Source organism: Budorcas taxicolor, chromosome 21 (genome assembly GCF_023091745.1).
Source record: "Budorcas taxicolor isolate Tak-1 chromosome 21, Takin1.1, whole genome shotgun sequence".
Classification (NCBI taxonomy): domain Eukaryota; kingdom Metazoa; phylum Chordata; class Mammalia; order Artiodactyla; family Bovidae; genus Budorcas; species Budorcas taxicolor.
In genome coordinates, this window is record NC_068930.1 from 73,693,283 (window position 1) to 73,716,320 (window position 23,038).

Below are 23,038 nucleotides of genomic sequence, written 5' to 3' on the forward strand. Positions count from 1 at the left end.
TGGTCCATGCATAATAACTAAGCTTGTTGCCTTTGTAAAAGACCGCGTCAATACCGTCCAACTGGTGGTACTGAGGCAACAGTATCAGGCCCTGCCCCAAAATAAAGAGGAAGATTCCTCTATGTAGCTGAAGACCGGGGGGTGGGGGTGGGGGGGGATGTTAGGACCAAACTGAAGCCGGGACAGGCTCTAAGGGGCAGGCTAGGCCTGAGGTTTAGTCTCTAGGAAAGCTGAGGCACCGGGAACTCCCACAGGCAGTGTAGCTCGACCAATCAGAAAAAATCTCCATAGCCCCCCGCCTGCGCCAGACCTGAGCCAATCCAGATAGGGATGCGAGGTTAAAAGTCCTGCGCACACGTACGGTTTAACCAATCAGCTATGCGGTTACAAGAACAAAGAACCGTCTGTATAAAAGTAGATGTGATTCAGAGCTCGGGGCTCTCATCAAGACTCCACTGCGCTGGATGAGACTTGAACCCTAGCTAGCAATAAACCCCTTCATGCTTTTGCGTTGCTGTGGACGTCTTATTCTCTCCGTTTTGGGGACTCTGACTCTGGGCACAACACTCCCTTCCCCCCGAAAGGCTTGGGCAAGCACTAGCATGCCCCCATGATGACCCAGCTCCCTGAAAATGCCCTCCGGAGAGAGCCCAGCACGGCCAGCACCCTCCCAGGCCCTGGCCCCCTTCTTGGAGCTGTCCCTGAGCAGGATCCTCCTCCACCCTTGGGGAGGGTCCAGTCTCCTCGGTCCCCGGTGTCTGTGAGGATGGAGTCCTGACTGCATCCTGCACCCAGGCCGGCTGGTGGACGCAGAGGCCTCATTGCATGCAGGTGGCCACACTTCCTGGTCCCTCTCTGGAGCCCTGGGCCCCTCCCGCTTTTCCTGTGGGATAGCCATCACCTCCGCACAGCCCAGGCTGAGCACAGTGTCCCCAGCGCCCTCTGAGGTCCTTCTCACTGACCAGTGTGTCCTGAGCACTGAACCAGGTCCCTCTGACACCCCTCCCCCAGCTGCCCCTCCTGGCCTGCTTTCACTGGTGCCCCTCCTGCTCTGGCTTTCCGGCACCAACCAGCCTGTTTGGGGCAGAACTGTGACCCCAAATTCAAATCTTGCAGCCCTGACCCCCAGACCTCAAGCGTCACTGCTTTTGGAGGTGGCGTCTCTGAAGAGGTGATGAGGGTGAGCTGGGGTCCCAGGGTGGGCCCTCGTCCAGTCTGACTGGAGACCCTCTAAGAGGAGGTGAGGACAGAGACAGGCACAGAGGGGTGCGCCTGTGAGGACACGGCATCTACACCCCACGGAGACAGGCCTCAGCAGGAGCCGGCCCTGCGCTCCCAGGCTCCAGGGTGTGAGTGGTGACGCCTGTGGTCCAAGCGCCCTGCGGTGTTTGTTACAGCCTCCTGTGCTGACCACCCAACACGGGGCACTTGTCTGTGGCTCCCCTGGTGCCAGGCTGGCCTCTGCCTGGGAGGCGGAGTGGAGCCCTAGGGGCGGGTAGTGGATGGGGGTCAGGCACCCCAGGGTCAGGTAGGGATGGGACCAGGGACCCTGGGTGCAGGTGGTGGGGGCAGGAAGCCCGGGGCCAGTGGGGGTGGGGCAGCCAGGCTGTGGACTCCTCAAAGGGAGAAGGTGTGTCAACGCACGGAGACTGGCCGGTGAGCTAGGTGAAGTAAACATGCTTTATTGTCGTTGAAGAGATGAAGAGACAGCAAAGAGCAGGCTACCATATTCCGCAGAAGAAGCTTCCCAAGCCCCAGGGCTGTGGTCCTTCCAGTCCTGGGGCAGCGCCTCCCATCCAGAGAAGCCCGTGCACATTTCTGCAACGACGGGAGAGTCTGTCCCAAGAGGCGGGCTGGGCCCGGGGCCTGGGGCTGGGCCTCTGTGGGTCTCTGGTCTCACCTCTCACCCCCGCTCTCGGTGCAGGCCGAGCTCCCGGGGGAGTGTCAGGCTGTTGGCCACCGGATGGACTGGCTGCCGTGCCGTCCTGTGTCCTGGGAGCCCCTCCAGCTCTGTCCACTGGGAACCGGTCACCAGGCCCGTCTGCAGGCGGCCCGTCTGGCGGGACGTCACCCCTTCCCTACCGGGGCTCCTGTGGCCTCTGTGGGCCCAGGCCCTGCTCCCAGCAGCATCCTTGGTGGAGGTGACCTGAGGAGCCGTTAGTGGTCCTCCCAGGAGCTTGCCTGCTGGGAGGCTGGGCCCCTGCAGGACAGCTGTTCCCAGGGATCTGACACAAGGGCCTCCCCTGGGGACCTGTGGTCTGGATCCAGGCCTGGGCAAGATGCGGGGGCTGGGCCCTGTGCATACGGTGTGGGAACTCAGCTTCCTCCCCCAGGGACCTGCGGTCTGGATCCAGGCCTGGGCAAGATGCGGGTGCCCTGTGTAGACAGCCCTGGACCCAGCCTCCTACTCCTCCAGGCAGAGCTGAACTCTGACCTGTGTCTTCTTGGTGGGGGACTCGCAGCCCACTGGTGTCTTGCTGGCTTCCCAGAGGCCTCGGCGTCCGTCAGCTCGGTGGGGTCACCACCTGTTTTCCACTTGGGTCTTAGGGGGGCGGGGCAGGTTGCCACGGCCCCAACGTCAGAGTGGAGATGTGGGTGAGTCTGGGTGAGAGGTTAGAGGTTGGCTGGGTCAGAGCGCAAAGGAGCAGGCCTGGCTGAAACTGAGCAGCACAGGGCGCTGGACGCGGCCCCGCCGGGTCTGGGGCGACCTTGCCCTCCACCCGCAGGAGCTCTAGGCGCCCTGCCCGATCATGTTCCTGTAGTCGGGGACGATCGTCCTCTTCAGCTCCACTGCTGAGGAGAAGATCCATTTCACCTGTGGGGGGACAGGGTGAGCAGGGACTGGACCCCACGTGGGCCTCCCCCAGGGGTATGAGGAGAGAGTGAGTGGACAGTGAGGGGCAGGGAGGGACTCTGCGGGGACCCTGGGGACAGAGAGGGGGCCCGAGGGCCCAGCAGGGTGGGCCCCCACCTTGAAGAGGGTCACGGTGGCGCTGTAGCAGACGCTGAGCAGGAAGAGCGTGATGAAGATGGAGATAGTCGTCCAGAGCCCGTCCAGCTCCCCGTCCTGGTCATCCTCACAGCTCTCCTCCTCCAGCAGCAGATCTGCACAGGGAGGGGGGTCAGTGCTGTGTCAGCCCACGGGGGGCTGGGCGGGGCCATTGGGGCTTCGGGGCAGGGCTCCCTCTGCGGCGGGGGGGACGGCGGTGTGATCCCCCATGGGCCGGGCAGGCGTCACCTGAGGTCAGTCTGTGGGCCCCAGCCCCAGCCCCAGCCCCTCCAGCCCTGGCCACTGTCTGGGCCTGGCCTGTGGGGTCCTGCTCCCACCCTGAGCTGTGCCCTGAGCTGGGGCCCTGACCCCACCTCCCCGCAGGACAGAGGCTCAGTTCCTGGCCTCCTCTGCCCTGGGGGCCAGGCCTGGAGCTGGGAGGCTCAGCAGAGCGCACGTGCCTGGGCCCTGTCCCCGGGAGGGAGGGCAGACAGTGCCGGGCTGTGTCCCTGTGCCCGAGGGGTGAGGGTGCCAGGACGAGGGGCTGAGGGGGGATCTCAGCCTGTGAGGGAGGGGCGTGGGTGCCCCAGGGGAGGCGAGGAAGGATGTCTGACCTGGTCAGTGTGGTCAGTGTGGGAAAGGGCCGCTGAGCAGCCCAAGGGCGCTGGAGGATGGGGACCAGCTGGTGTCCACAGGGAGGGCTCACGAGACCCAGCTCTGGGTCTGGGCCTGTGGGGTCACCCCATGGGTCCCCGAGTGCGAGACCTGAGTGTGTGCAGGTGTGTGGGTGAGTGAGGGGGGTGAAGCGTGCTCGTGTGCGGGTGGACGCCTGAGTGCGTGTGGAGGAGGCTGGGTGTGGGCTGTCTCGTGTGCGTGCAGGGCTGGGGCTTGGTGTCCGTGGCTCTGGGCTCAGTGTCCCCAGGGAGCAGCTAGGTCCCTGCCCTGGACGTTCAGGGCTCCCAGCCTGGGCCCTTTTCAGGCACAGGGACGACCTCCCCATGGGCGCACAGGCCTGGCCCCGGGCAGAGAGAGCCAGGCAGAGCCTCCTGGCCGACGAGGACGACGCCTGACCTCGGGAGCCTGAGGGTGAAGCAGGGCCACCCCCCGGGCCACTCTGGCTCCAGGCAGGCCCAGAGTGGACACACGGACTCCGGGCACCCAGGAACAGGGGCCTGGGGACAAAGACGTGGCCCTGCCCCTCGGCGTGGGCTGGAGAAGAGGCGGGAAGCGTTGGGCCTCAATCCCTGAGGTCTCGGGGGCGTCCCCCGTTCCCGCCCAGAGTCCGGCCCAGCATGTGGTGGCTGGAGGGGGCCGTGGAGCTGCGCCTCTGGCCAAGCCCCTCCGAGGCCTCGGGCAGCCCCCAGGTGGCCTGCTGGACCCACTCACTGTGTGTCTGGCCCGGAGAGGGGTCAGCGCCCCCACAGATGCTGAACAAAGCGGCCCAGAGTGGGCTCAGCCCGCCCCCCGCAGGCCTGGCGGTCACCAGGGCTCTGCCTCGGAAAGAACCAGCACAGCATTGCAGGGGCCCAGGGCGGCCTGGGTGCTTTATTCATGGCGGCCCAGGAGGCATGCACACAGGGAGGGGCTAGGGCGTCCTGGCTGGACCTGGAGCCCGGGGAGGGCGGGGAGGGGCGGGTGGATGAGGGAACGTTCACTAGATCAGCGGCGTGTGGCTCATTTACCCGGAGACTTAGAGATGGACTTCTCTTTGTAGTGATTCCGTAGAGCCTCATGCATCACCGCACACGTGTAGGTTTCTCCTTCCTGCCAGCTGCTCTTGTTCACCCTGAGCCTGCTGTACAGGAAGTAGGAGCCGTCGGCGTCCAGCTGGGGCGGGGTTGTGTGGTACTTGTCCTCCGACTCAGGCTGCCCATCTCTCTGCCACTCCACGTCTACCTCTTCTGGGTAGAAGCCGGTGATGAGGCAGGTGACGCTGAGCGTGCTTTTGCTGAGCTCTTCCCGGGGTGGGGCCAGGACGTACACCTGCGGCTCCCGGGCCTGCCCTGTGCGGACAGGCAAGCCTGTTAGCACAGCAGTCACTCTGACTGGCCCACGGAACCCTCCTGGGCCCGCCCACCTGGCCCACCTTTGGTCCTGGAGATGGTCCTCACGATGGGGGCCGGGAGGCCTTCATTGTGGACCTTGCACTTGAACTCCTTTCCCCGCAGCCAGTCTTGGTGCTGGATGGACAGGGCGCTGACCACGCGGTAGGTGCTGTTGAACTGCTCCTCTCTCGGCGTTGTCCTGGCCGTGTGCACCTGCACGTTGTCCACGAACCAGGAGAACTGCACCTCGGGGTCATCCTGGCCCACGTCCACCACCACACACGTGACCTCGGGCGTTCCAGAGATTGTAAGGGTGTCCTTGGGTTTCGGTGGGAAGATGAAGACAGACAGTCCTCCCAGAGGTTCTGTGGCTGGTGAGAAACCACGGTGGGGGTTCTGCACTTGGGAAACCTCCTTTGGGTGTGTGTTCTCCACCCGGCTGCCCATGAGCGCTGTCCGCCACTGTCGGACAGTGGGTGATGCCAGCTGACTTACCTGGGCATTTGGGACACTGGCAGGGTTTCTGTTCACCTTTGGGCTCTGCAGAGAGAGCAGACTGGGATTACCAGGGGCAGGAAGCCAAGGGCCGGGCTTAGGGGAGGGACAGGTTTTAGTAGCCGAGCCCAGGGCCTGCCTCTGTGGGGCCAGGAGCCGAGGTGTCATCCAGCCTGCAGCAGCCTGAACGTTGTGGAAACTCCAGAAGACTCCCTCCCCAAGCCTGCGAGACCTTCAGGAGAGAGACAGACAGGGCCTCCCCTGACATGCTGGGCCTGGTTCACAGCACCCCTGGGGTGAGGCCCCTGCAGGCGGGAGTGTGGGGTTCACATACCCTGGGTGGTGGGTCTTACAGGACGGATAGGTGACTCTGGCGTTGTCTTCGGGACCCGAGGCCTTGCAGTGACAGGCTTGTCCACCTTGGTGCTGCTGGCCGGGTGGGCTACGTTGCAGATGAAGGTCTGGGCTCCTGAGGTGCTGGCCGGCACGGTCACCATACTGCTGAGAGAGTAGAGCCCGGAGGACTGCAGGACGGCCGGGAAGGTGCGCACGCCACTGGTCAGGGCACCCGAGTTCCAGGTCACGGTCACCGGCTCAGGCATATAGCTGGAGACCAGGCAGCCCAGGGTCACGGTGGAGCTGGACGTGTCCCCACAGCTGGATGCCAGAGGGTAGACTTTCGGGGGTGTGGTGGAGGCTGTGAGAGAGGAGGCTGGTGAATGCAGGGTCCAGCAGGACCTCAGGTGCCCAGGCCTGGGGCACCTCTGAGCCCAGCCACCATCTGCTTCCAGGGTCTGACGACTGCCCGGCATGGTGGCCACCCGGCTCTGTGTGCTGCAGCTGGGATGTCTGGACACAGCTTGGGTTGGTGAGTGTGGCCTCCTGGATTAGAGCCCCAGGGCCCCTTCCCTCCTGTTGGAGCCTGGCCTGACCCATGGCCCCTGCTCCCTCAGCCTGGAGGAGCCTGTCCCCCTCATCCTGCTCTGCCCCCAGCCCCCGTCCGGCCTGGCCTCAGCCCTGCAGGCCGGTGACTTTGGGGCCAGCTCTGTGCACAGGCGCTCTGGGCTCACGTCCCAGCCCTGATCCTGGACCCTGTCTCTGAGTTCTCCTCCTTGATTGTCCCCTCCCAACCCTGGTCCAACCAGGCTCCCAAAGGTATGTCTCTGGCCCTGTACCTCACCTGGTTCCCCTGATTGGCCCTCGGCCCCTGCTCCACGCTCCTGGCTGCCCGGCTCCTCCTCACCAGACCCTCCAGGCCCTGATCTTCCTGGGTGCACCCCGCGCTCAGCACTGTGGGGGCCTTGCTTGGGCCCTGCCTGCACCTCCAGCACAGGGTGGCTCCACGGGCCCCAGCCCATCTAACCGGGCTGTCCCTAGAGCCTGGTCAGCTCCGTGGGCCTGCAGCCTCATCTGAGACCTCGAGGAAGAGTCTGGTCAGCTCCCCGGGCCCCTGCCCCTGGCCGAGCTGTCCCTAGAGCCTGGTCAGCTCCGTGGGCCTGCAGCCTCATCTGAGACCTCGAAGAAGAGCCTGGTCAGCTCCCCGGGCCCCTGCCTGTCTGAGACCTCGAGGAAGAGCCTCATGTAGTCCCAGCCTTGTCCGCTGTCTTGGCAGCTGCCCCTTGCCTTGGGCGACCCCCATCCACCCTGAGTCCCCAGAGATGGCTGCAACACAATGGGAACCCTGGGCCTATGAATGGAGGCCACCTGCTCTCATTGGGAAGCCCTCCCGCTTCAGGCCAGAGCATCCTTCATTTTCCTCTGCACTTGGCCTTGCTATCCCCGACCCTGCAGCCAAAGGGCTCCCTTTAGCTCAGACCCTCCGCCTACGACTGCAGCGCCAGCCGGCCAGCTGCTCGTTCCCAGGGCCCGGTTCACCGGCTCAATCGCCACCTTCTCCCCTCCGACACCCCAGAGACCCCTGCCCTCCCTGCCCCTTTCACCCCTAGAAGCCCTACCTGCTCCCTGAGCGCCAGGCGTCCCCTGTCCTCCCCGGCCCCTGCTCACCCCTACAGCTGTACCCGATCCCCCAAGTTCTGGGGGGCTCTCCCGTCCTCCCAGGCCCCTGCTCACCCCTACAACTGTACCCGATCCCCCAAGTTCTGGGGGGCTCTCCCGTCCTCCCAGGCCCCTGCTCACCCCTACAGCTGTACCCGATCCCCCAAAGTTCTGGGGGGCTCCCCCGTCCTCCCAGGCCCCTGCCCGCCTTCACAAGCCATGCCTGCTCACCCAAAGCTCTGGGGTCGCCCCTGTCCTTTCAGCCCCCTGCTCACCTCAGAAGCTCTACGTGCTCTGCTAAAGCTCTTAGGTGCCCCCTGCCCTCCCAGCCCCTGCTCACCCTCATAACCTGTACCTGCTCCCCCAAAACCCAGGGGCTTCCCCAGTCCTATTAGCCCTCTGCTCACCCTCACAAGCTGTACCTGCTCCCCCAAATCCCCAGGGGCACAAGTCCTCCAAGGCCTACTCACTCATAAGCTGTACCTGCTCCCCCAAACACCAGGGACACCCCCTGTTCTCCCAGCCCCAGCCCACCCTCACAAGCTGTACCTGCTCCCCCAAATCCCCAGGGGCACACCAAGTCCTCCAAGTTTTGCTTACCCATAAGCTGTACCTGCTCCCCCAAACACCAGGGACACCCCCTGTCCTCCCAGCCCCTGCTCACCCATAAGCTGTACCTTCTCCCCTAAAGCACCAGGGTTGCCCTCGTCCTACTAGCCCCTTGCTTACCCTCACAGGCTGTACCTGCTCCCCCAAACACCAGGGACACCCCCTGTCCTACTAGGCCCCTGCTCACCCTCATAACCTGTACCTGCTCCCCTAAAGCACCAGGAGCCCCCTGCCCTCCCAGGCCCTGCTCACCCCCAAAAGCTGTACCTGCTTCCCCAAACACCGGAGGTCCCCTGCCCTCCTAACCCCTGCTCACCCTCATAACCTGTACCTGCTCCCCTAAAGCACCAGGAGCCCCCTGCCCTCCCAGGCCCTGCTCACCCCCAAAAGCTGTACCTGCTTCCCCAAACACCGGAGGTACCCTGCCCTCCTAACCCCTGCTCACCCTCATAACCTGTACCTGCTCCCCTAAAGCACCAGGAGCCCCCTGCCCTCCCAGGCCCTGCTCACCCCCAAAAGCTGTACCTGCTTCCCCAAACACCGGAGGTCCCCTGCCCTCCTAACCCCTGCTCACCCTCATAACCTGTACCTGCTCCCCTAAAGCACCAGGAGCCCCCTGCCCTCCCAGGCCCTGCTCACCCCCAAAAGCTGTACCTGCTTCCCCAAACACCGGAGGTCCCCTGCCCTCCTAACCCCTGCTCACCCTCATAACCTGTACCTGCTCCCCTAAAGCACCAGGAGCCCCCTGCCCTCCCAGGCCCTGCTCACTCCCAAAAGCTGTACCCACCCCCCGAATCCTCAGGGCTTCCCCTGCCCTCCCAGGCCCTGCTCACCCTCACAAGCTGTACCTGCTCCCCCAAAGCACCAGGGGCACCCCCTACCCTCCCAGCCCCTCCTCACCCTCACAAGCTGTCCCTGCTCCCCCAAAGCACCAGGGGCACCCCCTACCCTCCCAGCCCCTGCTCACTGGTGACCTTGCTGCCCCCTGTCCCTGGGCTGCCCCCTCAGCCTCTCCTGCCCCTCTGGCCCCTCTGGGAGCCCTCACCCCTGCCCAGCTCCACTCCTCACCCCTTTATTTCCTGGGCTCAGCTCTCGTCCCTGGACTTGCCAGGTGCCCACATGGCCTCCAGGCAGCCCTCCCCTGGAGGAGCTCTGTCCACCCGGGCCCTTCCTGGCGGAGGTCCTGGCCCTTGCTCTCCGCTCTTCTCTATCCCTCCACCCACACCCTCCTCTGGCCCCTTGCTGCCTCCAGTTTTCGGGTCACCTGCCTCTCTCCAGCTCCCGCTGCTGGTCCTCAGGCCCTGGGCTCTGGTCAGCCTCCTGCGTCCTGGGGGGCGGTGGGCTCAACCTTTCGCTGCCCGCTGTGGACATGGAGCCTGGCCGGCCCTGCAGCCCTGCCCCTTGTCGCTGCCGCTGCGCTCGGCCCCAGCCCAGTTGGGACCCACAGTCCCTGCACATGGCCCTGCCCTGGGACCCACGTCGGCTCCACCAGCCTGTCCAGGAGCCGTCACTGCCCTGGGGTCCTCTCCCTTCCCTGCTCCTCAGATCAGACCGTCCTTCCATCCTGGCTGGTCCTCATGCCCACCCAGCCCTGGCCTCCAGAGCCCCTGGTCATGCGCAGCCCTCCCCTCCCGTCTCCAGCCCGTCCTGCTCCTCGACGGCCCACAGCCCCCCCCGAGCTCCCCAGCCCCGGGCAGCAGCGCTCTTGGTGCGGTGCCCCCTGCCCGGGTTCCGTCCCCGCCCTCGTCCCGCACCGTGACTAGGGGCAGCTGCCTCCCCCAGGCCCACTCGGCCGCTCCAGCCCCTCCTGGGGTCCCGAGGCCAATCTCCCTCCAGGGCTCTTATTCCTGTCCCTGTGTGCTCACCCTCAGGGTCCCCACTCACCCATGGTGGGGGCCGTGGAGGGGGCTCCCCTGCAGCCCGGGGCTCCGGGCCCCTTCCCTGCTCTGGCCCCTGCTCTGGCGACACATGTGCTCCTGGGATCTGTGCGCGGTGTCTGCAGCCCTGCTCCCTAGCACTTGTGACTTGGCCCCCAGAGGTGTGAACTCCCTGCCCCCAGTCCTGCAAACTTGCGAAGTGGATTGAAACTTGGTGGCACGACTTGCTTCCTGAAGTTCCCTTTTCTTCTGGGTGTTTCTGCCTCAGAGGGCCTGGGGGAGTCCAGACGCGGCTGAGGTGCCTGGTGTGGGTATCTGTGTGGAGGTGGGTGAGAGAGGCCCTGGGACCCAGGGGAGCAGTGGGAACCCCAGGGTCACGGGCCTTCACCCTCTGCAGGGATCACGCCTGTTGCTGCTCTGCAGCCCGGGGCCTGGGCCCCCACACCTGAACCCTCTGGGCCTCCCAGCCCACTGGGCTCCTGGGCCGCCCTGGACAGTGTGGCTGTGCCGTCTGATGGCTTCAGCGTTAGGCCTGGGGTCCGGAATTCCAGGAGCCCTCATAGCCCCCACCCCAGACGTGCCGTGTGCGGGGGGCAGGGTGCCACTCCTCCATGCTGGGTGGGCAGCCTGCCTGCTGTGCGGCTGCAGGCCCGCCCCCCACCTGGCCAGCACTGTGGCGAGGGGCTGCGGAATGTGGGTCTGATCTGTGTTAGTGTCCTGGCCTCCGGTCACTGGGCCTGCAAGCTGTGGCCACAGGCACCGGCATTGCTCACGCACCACATATATCATAACCTGCTCAGCTCACCACAAGTGATGAGTCCGGAAAAAGGCCTGACAATGTCTGGGCTTAGAGGGTCAGGCCCGTGGGGTCCACCCACCTGTAGCCCAGGTTTCTGGGGAGACAAACTGTCACGTGGCCCAGGGCACGGAGGGTGCTGGTTTCCTCCTCCTGGTCCCCTGCTGCTGTGTGTTTGGTGAGGAGGGTCAGTCCCTCTTGGGAATCCCTGCAGAACATTTCTGTCCCCACGCAGCTGGGGCAAGCTGCTGTGGCTGGTGATGGCTGACAATGGGATGCGGGTGCTCGAGGCCTGGGCTTTATCAAATGCACAGTGTGCACAGCAGGTCTTGAGGCCGCATTCTTTCTAGACAAACCCTTTTACTGGAGAGGGCTGGTGAGGCCGGCCGTTTGCTGAGTGCTGTGACACTGTGAGCCTCATGGTGAAGTCCGGGTCTGCTTAGAGAAGAAGCCGCCTCATGGTGAGAGCAGAGGCTTTGAGGTGTTCCTGGCGGCTGGGTCCTGGTTGGGATGTCACAGCAGAGGAGTCAGCCTTTCAGGTGTCCCTCAGCCCAGCTGTGAGTCCCCACCGTGTCTGGGACCTGGCTCATTCTTGACTCAACCTGCTGTAAAGGCACCTGCGTGACCCGACCCCTCTGAACCCTCTTTTCTGTACCTCCTTCCCATCTGCCCCGTGGCTGCCGGGTACCGGGCCTCACACCCGCCTCCCCAGATCCCGACGGCCGCTGCTCCCAGGACAGAGCGCGGTGCCTGCCCCTCCCTCAGGATCTGTTTCTGGAAGGACTTTTCATTCTTGTGCACATTCAGGTTTAACCCAGGAAACAGAAGCCCCTCGAGGCCCTTCAGCGAGGACTGCTGCCTCTCAGGAAACCAAAGGCTGATGGAATCGTAATAAGAGGAGGCGGGGCGCCGGCAGGTGAGCTGGCCCCACGGAGGCTGGGGATCATCTGTCCGGAAGCTGCTCGGCCCTGGGGGTGGGAGCACCCACTCAGAGTCTCCAAGGGAAGCCTGGCTTTCTTCGTGTGTGGTGTGGATGCCCTCCAGGGCTGCCTGCGTCCTCGGCTGTGTGACTAATCACGCGAGGTCCTCCTCGAGTGTCCGGGCTGCGGTCAAGCAGGACCCTGTCTGCCCACGAGGCTGCTCGGCGGCTGCCCCCTCACCCCATCTCCCTTCGTGTCTGCTGGCAACTGCCTCCCCTGCCCAGGCTGCTCCGCCAGCTTCATCTCTGTCCCTGTTTGCATCAGGCCTCAGGATACGCTGGGGCTGTTCGTCACTGTGACCCTGAGCTGCTGTGATGAGATCTGTGTCTCCTGAAGCACTGGGGACGTTTTAAGGGGAAAAGCAGAGGCTGCTTCTTCCGAGCTGCTGTGGCCAGGGCTTGGGCTTCACGGGAGTGGCGGTTCGGTGGCTTGCCTCTGTGTACTTGGGCGACTTGCTAACTGCGTGGGAGCGAGATCACGTGCGTGTGAGAGCCTGTAGCATTCTCGGTGGGCAATGTGTGCGCTAGCAGGTTGGGGCTTCTCGGGTGGCACTAGAGGTAAGCAACCCGCCTGCTGGTGCAGGAGGCGTGAGAGACACAGGCTCGAGGCCTGGATCAGGAAGATCCCCTGGAGGAGGGCACGGAACCCATGCCAGTATTCTGGCCTGGAGAATCCCACGGACAGATGAAATTGGAGGGCTACAGTCCACAGTGTTGCAAAGAGTTTGACACAACTGATCAGTTTTAGCATGTAATCACGTATGTTAGATCATGTATGTTAAAATATTTTCTGTGCGTGGAAAGCTTCTCTATAGGAAAAAGAGGCCCTCAGGGGTCCTGATGGGGGATGCAGGGCTGGGGAAGCTGGACGGCTGACAAGATATGGACCCCAGTGTGAAGGCTGGGCCACGTCCTGTCCAGCTTTCTCTGCTTGGTCCTCAGCGGGAAGCGAGGACAAAGCCCAGGAAGCCGTGCGGTGTTGATGGAGCCTGGGCCGTGGGGGGATGTCACTGCGGGGCAGGGCTTCCGGGGCTGTTGCTAGAGATGGCGGTCTGACATCCTGCAGGTCTGGCCCACAGGGAGGGGGCTGCGTCCTGGGCTGCTTCCTGTGGGGGTGCTGGGTGTCCCCGGCTGGCGGCCGCATCCCCGGACAGAGTGCATGCTTGTGTCAGGCCGGGATTCCGGTCAGTTCATGTCTCTGCACATCCTGGTCCAGAGTGTAGTGAGTGAGAATGTTCGTGAGGCCTGTGTGGAAGGCCTCCAGCGGTTCCTCCAGCCGCACTCCCCGCCCCTTGAGCACAGACTCTCCCATGCATCTGGCCCTCTGCCTCTGGGAGTGACCCCTGTCGACCATTGTATGACTTGTTGGAGTATGGGGTGCTCAGCGGGATCCATACACGTAAAGTGACCGCCGGGCAACCTGCCCATCTGTGGCCCCCGTGGTACCCCGGCTGGCCCTGGGTCCTCATCACATGGAAGCTGAGACCGTGCCCTGCAGCTGATGAGACCCTGCCCTGCAGCTGGTGGGGGTGGGGGGCCGCTCGATGAAGAATGGAGACCCATCGGAAGGCTGTCTGCTGATCAGGCAAGCACAGCAGGCCCTCTGCATTCTCTCATACAACCAACTGTGGATTAAACACATATTCGAAATCCAGAAAGTTCCAAGAAGGAGGCCTGAACTGGCTGTGTGCTGGCACCCTAACAGCTGTGGCACTGCACTGGGCATCACAAGTGACCTGGGGGGACTTGCGGGGCCGCACAGGGGTGCCACCCCATGCCGTGCAAGGGGACTGAGCGTCCGTGGACTTTGGTATGTGAGCGCAGCCAGGAGCCAAACTCCCAGACACCCCACGAAGGCAGCCCTCCTCTTTAACTGAGATATTTATCTGAACCCCAGCAGCTGTCTGCTGTGAACCTGGTGTGACCCTGGACGTGACCCTCCAGGTGTGATCTCTAGGTGTACGAAAATGTGTTTCCCTCTCTGAGTGACCCCCGTGTGTCCCTGGATGTGACCCCCCCCAGGTGTGACCTCCAGGTGTACAGAACATGTATTTTCCCTTCTGAACCCCCATCTCCCTGGCAACTATACCAGTGACGTGGTCCCTCTTGACTCGATTTCCAGGCCGCCCTCTCCACCCTTGGACACCAGAGCAGCCTCAGCCTCGGCCTGTCCTGGCCTTATGGACGGCCTGCAGGTCCCCTCACATGCCACCCTTAGGGTCACCTGGAAGCAACACGTGGAATCCTGTCCGTCTGACTCCACAAAACAGAAGGCTCTAAAAGCCCTCAAGGGGCTCAGGGAGGGGGGCCTCCCCCTTCAGCGTCGGCCCCTGAGGCAGGAGTGGGCCGTCTTCCTGAGCTGACGCCTGCCGTGGTCTGCTCAGGAGATCCCACCAGGCCGCCCGTGGTTCCCTCTGGGGTTAGCTCCCGGCCAGACCCCAGCATCTCCCCAGGGCAGGGGCAGCGGGTTCTGGACTCCTTCCTGCCTCCCCCACCTGCCCACTGCCCTCCTCAGGCGGTCTCTGATCCCCTCCTCCTGGACTATGGGTGGGTCAGCTTGCTGGAGGCACCAGCTGTAGGGAAATGTGGGGGAGGCTGAAGCCACCTCCTTCCACAGACTGCTAGTGGCCTTCAGGTCTGGGGAGGGGCTTGCTCTTGTGGGGTGGGAATAGCCCCACCTACATGGGGTTCCCTGGTTGGGCCCTGTGACTCGGCAGGACAGATCGACTGGGAGAGCAGCCAGAAGGTTAGGAACATGCTCACACGCGTGCATGCACACACACTTGCACAGACGTGCACACGTGAGCACATACATGAGACACGCACACACATGGCACTCATGTCGAATCCCACAGCATGGTGGCACTGGGCTTCCACAGACCTTGACCAAGGGCCTGGGCTCTAGGCAAGTGACAAGACGGGGTGGGGGGACTGCGATCTCCTGGAGCAGGGCACTCAGGAAGGCAGGTGGGGGGCGGGGCGGGGGGGACACGCGAGTCAGGCTTGCCCTGCATACCGTCCAGCGGCCTCTGGTTGACAAAGCCCTGCTGTGCTCTGAGGAGTCGCCCTGCCCTTCCTGGTGGGAGATGGTCAGTGGGGAGTTTTCCTATGCTTGCTTTTCTAATTGCTTGCAGCTCAGAAATGACTTTTGCCTCACAGTGGCATGAGCACGAGCACCAGGCAAGCCTGATGATCACGACGGTCATGAGCACAGAGTCGCAGGCCTCCTGGGGCCCAGGCCGGCAGCGTCCACCCCCGTGACACCTCCACATTGCCACTCACCCATCGATCAGAGGACCGTGCGCAACTGATCCGTCCCCTGCATCACCTCCCCTCTGCTGCCGAAACGGGGAGTTCAGGGCTCCTTAGGACATGAGCCACCTCCTCCGCCCACATGGCCCTGCAATGAGCCTCTCTCTGTTCCAAACTCCGACCCTTTGGTTTGCTTGGCCTCTCAGTGCATCAGGCTTTGTGTGTGAATGCCTGGACTGCAGACCCTGGGGAGCCTGTGAGGAGGGTTCTGCTCTGAGGGCTGTCTGCTTTAGCTTCCTGAGAGAGGGCGTCTGGGGTAAGTTTTGGAGACCTTGCATGTCCCAGAGTGACTTAGTTCCGCTCTTTCGTGTGGATGTCAACATCTCCTGTGCTTACTGCGTTGTACGTGCGTTCTTTGCTGCTGAGCCACTGGGGAAGCCGAATGCTCAAGGGGTGGTCTTTCCAAACAAACAGCGCTGAAGCAGGGCCACCCGCCCGCACAGAATGTAACCCTGACCCCGCCACAGAGTCAACTCACTGATCCACGTGCAAAACACAAAGCTACCTGTCATTTTATACGCTAGAGATTCCATAGCAAACAGCAGAATACCAGGGGACTGTGGTTTGGCAGTGAGTTTTAGACCCAATACCAAATGCCCACTTAGTGAAAAACAAAAATTCGTTAGCTGAACTTGATTGAATTGAAATGTGTCTGGGGAGAATGGCATTGAAACATGTATATGATCATATGTGAAACGAATCGCCAGTCCAGGTTTGATGCATGAGACAGGGTGCTCGGGGCTGGGGCACTGGGACGACCCAAAGGGATGGGATGGGGAGGGAGGTGGGAGGGGATTCAGGATGGGGAACACGTGTACACCCGTGGGGGATTCATGTCAATGTATGACAAAACCAAAACAATATTGTAAAGTAATTAGCCTCCAATTAAAATAAATACATTTATATTAAAAAAAGAAACATGTCTGCCTGTGAAAGACATGGTCAGGAGAATGAAAAAATGGGCCACAAAGGGGTAGACATGCAAAACTCATGGTTTACAAAGGGCTTAATTCCAAAACGGGCAGAGCATGGTTAAAACCCAACAACAGAGACACAAACACCCCGACTTACAAATGAGCAGAAGATCTGTGCAGACCTCTCCCCAAAGAAGACTTACAGACACTCCTGACGGGAGTGTCACGTGACAGGATGCTCCACCTCACCTGCCATCAGAGATGCGGGTTAGACCACAATGACTAAACACATGGCTGAACGCAGTGAGTAGACGCAGATTCAGCCGCCGCTGCACAACTTCCGATGGTGAGAGTCTGGGGACAAAGAACGGGAACCTGACGTCTCCGAGCGCTGGTGCGGGTGTAGAGCAACAGGGGCTCTCATCCACTCTTGGATGCGAAGCAAAGCAGCCAGTTCGGAAGACAGTCTGGCAATTTCTTAACAATCTAAATACGACCTCACCGTACTGCTCAGAAGCTGCACTCCTAGATATCTAACCAAATGAGCTGAAACTCATGTCCTCCTTGGAACCTGCACACAGATACTTAGAGGTGCTAAGTGTTTATGGATACCTCATTCATATTTTCCCAGACTTGAAAGCAACCAGGATATTCCTCAGTTCAGTTCAGTTTAGTTCAGTCGCTCAGTTGCGTCCGACTCTTTGTGACCCCATGAATGGCAGCCATAGCCTTGACTACACAGACCTTAGTTGGCAAAGTAATGTCTCTGCTTTTCAATATGCTGTCTAGGTTGGTCATAACTTTCCTTCCAAGGAGTGAGCGTCTTTTAATTTCATGACTGCCGTCACCATCTGCAGTGATTTTGGAGCCCCCCCAAATAAAGTCTGACACTGTTTCCCCATCTATTTCCCATGAAGTGATGGGACCGGATGCCATGATCTCAGTTTTCTGAATGTTGAGCTTTAAGCCAACTTTTTCACTCTCCTCTTTCACTTTCATCAAGAGGCTCTTTAGTTCCTCTTCCCTTTCCTCAGTAGGTGAGTGGACTAATTACTTGTAGTGCATCAGGACACTGCAATAGGATTGTGCAATGAAAGAGACAAGCTGCTTTTGGTGAATCGACCCTTCCGTCATTGCACACTCTATTGGTAGCTTCCCTTCTGTCTTGTAGCTACTTTGTTCCTCTTTTTCCTATCTTCCTATCTTAGTCTCGCTGGTTTTGTTGGCCTCATTGAGCAGCATATAGAATTAGCTTCCTTGCAAGGAAGTGAATCCTCACCCCTACGCTGGAAATGCGGAGTCTCAGCCGCTTGCCCACCGGGGAGCCCCGTGTCGCACCGATTCCTGTTAGTGACACCCTTTGATTCCTTTGTTTCAATGGGTGTAGCTCCAGTTACGCAGAATGAGCTGAATTCCAGGATCCTCCATATGACACAGTGCCTGCAGTTAATAACTGTGCTGTGTGCCTCAACGTTTGTCAGAGAGACAATCCCATGTTAAGTCAATTTCAAACACACATGCCTCCTAAAGAGTGAGCCCAAGGGCAGACTTTCAGAGGTGATGGATGAGTCTATACTTTGATTGCAGTGATGGTTTCACAGGTGTGTGCACATGTCCAAGGTCATGTATGCATTAAACACAGGCAGGTATTTTATATATCAGTTATATACAGACGACACTATCACAAAAGAAGTTAATAAAAAATAAATAAGCTGTCAAGCCACAAAAACACATGGAGGAATCTTACGTGCCTATTGCTAGAGAAGGCTACATGCTCTGTGATTCAAACTCATAGACACAGCTATAGGGACAGACTACAGATCAGTGGTTGCCAGGGTCTTGCACGGGAGGGGTGAGAAATGCGTGGGTGAAGCAGGGGTCATGAGGGCAGTAAGGCTCTACCATGTGGCGCTGAAGTGGCGGCCACATGAGCAGCAGGCTGGGCAGCACACCTGGCCCAGGCCGCTCCGTGGACAGCGGCCTGCAGACTTCTGGGCGCAAATGGCATCGTGCATTTGTCAAAACCCAAAGAACGCTGCCCGTAAGGTAACAGCTGTAGCACCGTAACATTGACTATGGATTTAGTTAAGTGGCATATTGATTTTGGTTTAATCGCTGTAAGAAGCTGTTGTTGCTGTTCAGTAGCTCAGTCGTGTCTGACTCTTTGTGACCCCGTGGATGCAGCGAACCAGGCCTCCCTGTCCGTCACCAGCTCCCGGAGTTTGCACAAACCATGTCCATTGATTCATCTCATCCTCTCATCCCTTTCTCCTCCTGCTCTCAATCTTTCCCAGCATCAGCATATTTTCCATGAAGTCAACTCTTTGCATCAGGTGGCCGAAGTATTGGAGCTTCAGCATCAGTCCTTTTAATGAATATTTGGATTGATTTCCTTTAGGATTAACTGGTTTGATCTTGCAGTCCAAGGAATGCTCAAGAATCTTCTCCAGCACCACAGTTTGAAAGCATTTATTTAGTTATAACAAATGAAGAACACTGATTCAAGATATTAATAATAGCTGAAACTGTGCGTACCTGCAGGTGGAGTTGGAGTATACCTCTTGTTCAATGTATCTGTTTACCTAAAACTATTTAAAAAGAACAAAGTCTGTTTGTTTAAAAATAGCATTATGTTGTGCAGAAAAACAAAAGCAGAACCATGGACAGCAGCTGAAACAGTTGGCTGGACCAAGGGAGCTCCATGGACAGCAGCTTCGATGGTCTTGGGCACAAACATGGAACAGCCTTTGCCTGATGTGCAGAAGGAAGCGTCGTGGGCAGCAAAGCCGCTTTAGGTAAGTAGTTGGCAGATTGCAAGAGCATTCTGGGCTATCATCCCATGACCTCATGTTTTAGGGCATAAATCATGTTCATTTTTGTAGCCTGATGGCCCAAAGTCTTGGAGTCATGTGTGCACAGACCACGAGTGCCCCACAAAGAATGGATCGATCCCAAGAACATAGGTGGACTGATAAGATGGTCTCTTATTTTGATATTAAATTTGCATATATATATATATATAAAATATACCTGTGAAGTGAAGTGAAAGCCGCTCAGTTGTGTCCGACTCTTTAAGGCCCCATGGACCATACAGTCCATGGAATTCTCCAGGCCAGAATACTGGAGTGGGTAGCTGTTCCCTTCTCCAGGGGATCTTCCCAACCCAGGGATCAAACCCAGGTCTCCTGCATTGCAGGAGGATTCTTTACCAGCTGAGCCACCAGGGAAGCCCAAGAATACATATATTTAAATTAAACTCTAGCTAGTTTACAATACTGTATTAGTGTAGGTATAAACAGAGCGGCTCAGTGTTCTTACAGACTATACTCCGTTGACAGCTACTGTAAAATGCCAGCCCTATTTTCTGTGCTGTGCGATATACCCTTGTAGCTTGCTTGCTTTGCACATGGTGGTTTGGGCCTCCTCGCCCCGTGCTCCTAGCGTGCCTCCCCTCTACTTCTCTCCTCGCTGCTTTCTGTATCTGTGAGTCTGTTTCTGTTTTGTTATGTTCATTCATCTGCTCTTTTAGACTACACATGTGAACTGATAACATACAGTATTTGTTTTTCTCCATGACTTATTTCACTTAGCATGACCTGTGCGTGTTGCTCCCTGTGGCAAAATCATGCTCTTCTTTTACGACTGAGTGATGTTCCATTGTGTGCACCTCAGCTTCCTTACCCATCCCTCTGCTGATAGACACTTAGGTTGCTTCCACACCTTGCCTGCTGTGAACAGTGCTGCTATGAACACTGGGCTCCATGTATCTTTTCACGTTATTGTTTTCATTTTCTTGGACTGCTTGTGGCAAGCGTGATCTTTTGCTCGCAGCGCTTGAACTCTGAGTTGTGGCATTGGGGATCTTGCTCCCTGACCTAGGGTCTAACCCGGGCCCTCTGCATCTGGGGCCTCCCCCCACCGGAGACATCCCTGGCAATCCAGTTATGATGCATCTTGGTGTGAAATCTCTTTGGGCCCATCTTGCTTGGGACTCTCTGTGCTTCCTGTATCTCACTGGAGAAGACCTTGATGCTGGGAAAGATTGAGGGCAGGAGGAGAAGTGGATGACAGAGAATGGGATGGCATCACTGGCTCGATGGACATGAGCTTGAGCAAGCTCCAGGAGATGGTGAAGGACAGGGGAGCCTGGCATGCTGCCGTCCGTGAAAGAGTCGGACACGACTGAGCAAGAGAGAAGCATTACACTGACCAATCTTTGTTTGTTAAAAATGTCCTTGGACTCTGAGGATTAAGCCCCACTTGGTCAGGGTGTAAAATTGTTTTAATACGCTAATGAATTTTGTTTCTTTGTATTTAGTTGCGGATTTTTGCATCGATGTTCATAAAGGATATTTGTCTATAGTCTTCTTGTATGCGTTTGTCTGGATTTAGTATCAGGGTTATGCTGCCTCATAGAATGACTGAGGAAGGGCTCCCTCCTCTTCAATACTTTGGAAAAGTTTGAGGGTTGGTATTAGTTCCTCTTTAAATGTTTGGTGGAGTTCACCAGGCAGCCATCATGTCTATTGGGATCTCACGGGATTCCACTGACTCAGGTTCTTACTGCTCATGGGGCTACTCTGTTTCTCCATAACGTAGTTTTGATAGGTTTTGTGTTTCTAGGAATTTCCCTATTTCATCTAGGTTATCCCATTCGTTGGTGTATTTAAGGGACAGATCTGATAGACAGAGTGCTTGATGAACTATGGACGGAGGTTTGTGACATTGTACAGGAGACAGGGATCAAGACCAACCCCAAGAAAAAGAAATGTAGAAAAGCAAAATGGCTGTCTGGCGAGGTCTTACAAATAGCTGTGAAAAGAAGAGAAGTGAAAAGCAAAGGAGAAAAGGAAAGATATACCCATTTGAATGTAGAGTTCCAAAGAATAGCAAGGAAAGATAAGAAAGCCTTCCTCAGTGGTCAATGCAAAGAAATAAAGGAAAACAATAGGCTGGGAAAGACTAGAGATCTCTTCAAGAAAATTAGAGATACCAAGGGAACATTTCATGCAAAGATGGGCTCAATAAAGGACAGAAATGGTATGGACTTAACAGAAGCAGAAGATATTAAGAAGAGGTGGCAAGAATACACAGAAGGACTGTACAAAAAAGATCTTCATGACCCAGATAATCATGATGATGTGATCACTAATCTAGAGCTAGACATCTTGGAAAGTGAAGTCAAGTGGGCCTTAGGAAGCATCACGATGAACAAAGCTAGGGGAGGTGATGGAATTCCAGTTGAGCTATTTCAAATCCTAAAAGATGATGCTATGAAAGTGCTGCATTCAATATGCCAGCAAATTTGGAAAACTCAGCAGTGGCCACGGGACTGGAAAAGGTCGGTTTTCATTCCAATCCCAAAGAAAGGCAATGCCAAAGAATGCTCAAACTACCGCACAATTGCACTCATTTCACACACTATTAAAGTAATGCTCAAAATTCTCCAAGTCAGGCTTCAGCAATACATGAACCGTGAACTTCCAGATGTGCAAGCTGGATTTAGAAAAGGCAGGGAAACCAGATAAAACTGCCAACATCCGCTAGATCATCGAAAAAGCAAGAGAGTTCCAGAAAAACATCTATTTCTGCTTTATTGACTTTGCCAAAGCCTTTGACTGTGTGGATAACAACAAACTGTGGAAAATTCTGAAAGAGATGGGAATACCAGACCACCTGACCTGCCTCTTGAGAAACCTATATGCAGGTCAGGAAGCAACAGTTAAAACTGGACGTGAAACAACAGACTTGTTCCAAATAGGAAAAGGAGTACATCAAGGCTGTATATTGTCACCCTGCTTATGTAACTTATATGCAGAGTACATCATGAGAAACGCTAGGCTGGAAGAAGCACAAGCTGGAATCAAGATTGCCAGGAGAAATATCAATAACCTCAGATATGCAGATGACACCACCCTTATGGCAGAAAGTGAAGAAGAAGTAAAGAGTCTCTTGATGAAAATGAAAGAAGAGAGTAAAAAATTGGCTTAAAACTCAACATTCAGAAAACTAAGACCATGGCATCCAGTCCCATCACTTCATGGCAAATAGATGGGGAAACAGTGGAAACAGTGGCTGACTGTATTTTTGGGGGCTTCAAAATCACTGCAGATGGTGATTGTAGCCATGAAATTAAAAGACACTTGGTCCTTGGAAGGAAAGTTATGAGCAACTTAGACAGCATATTAAAAAGCAGAGACATTACTTTGTCAACAAAGGTCTGTCTAGTCAAGGCTATGGTTTTTCCAGTAGTCATGGATGGATGTGAGAGTTGGACTATAAAGAAAGCTGAGCACCAAAGAATTGGTGCTTTTGAACTGTGATGTTGGAGAAGACTCTTGAGGGTCCCTTGGACTGCAAAGAGACCCAACCAGTCCATCCTAAAGGAAATCAGTCCTGAATATTCATCAGAAAGGCTGATGCTGAAGCTGAAGCTCTCATACTTTGGCCACCTGATGCGGAGAACTGACTCATTTTAAAAGACCCTGATTCTGGGAAAGATTAAAGGTGGGAGGAGAAGGGCACAGCAGAGGATGAGATGGTTGGGTGGCATCACCGACTCAATGGACATGAGCTTTAGTAAGCTCTGGGAGTTGGTGATGGACAGGGAAGCCTGGTGTGCTGCAGTCTTGGGGTCACAAAGAGTTGGACACGACTGAGTGACTGAACTGAACTGGTATGTGTTCCTCTTATCCTGAATGCACTTCCATCTCCCTACCCACCTTACCCTCTGGGTTGTCCCAGAGCCCTGGCTTTGTGTGCCCTGATTTAGGTATTGGACTTGCACTGGTCATCTACATGGCAACGTGCACGTTTCAATGCTACTCTCTCCAATCATCTCACCCTCACCTTCTCCTGCTGAGTCCAAAAGTCTGTTCTTTACATCTGTGTTTCCTTTGCTGCTCTTCATGTAGGGTCGTCAGTGCCATCTTTCTAAATTCCATATAAATGAGTTAATATACAGTATTTGTCTTTCTCTTCCTGACTTATTTCACTCTGTATAACTCCAGGTTCATCCACTTCATTA

At 57.5% G+C, this 23,038-nt stretch overlaps 3 gene segments (V, D, J or C); all 3 read right to left on the bottom strand.

Moving 5' to 3' along the window:
• The window catches only part of LOC128067026 (Ig gamma-3 chain C region-like), a 125,589-nt gene that overhangs the window by 54,618 nt on the left and 47,933 nt on the right, over positions 1-23,038 (bottom strand).
• LOC128066528 (immunoglobulin heavy constant gamma 1-like) lies at positions 4,569-6,341 on the bottom strand. The segment is given in 4 exon segments: positions 4,569-4,992; positions 5,076-5,405; positions 5,530-5,572; positions 5,931-6,341. Coding segments are annotated over 4 exon segments (1,113 nt in total).
• The window catches only part of LOC128066529 (Ig mu chain C region membrane-bound form-like), a 43,070-nt gene continuing 30,889 nt past the window's right edge, over positions 10,858-23,038 (bottom strand). Inside the window, 2 exon segments of the C gene segment in view lie at positions 10,858-10,903; positions 11,462-11,774. Coding sequence covers positions 10,858-10,903; positions 11,462-11,774 — 359 coding nt within the window.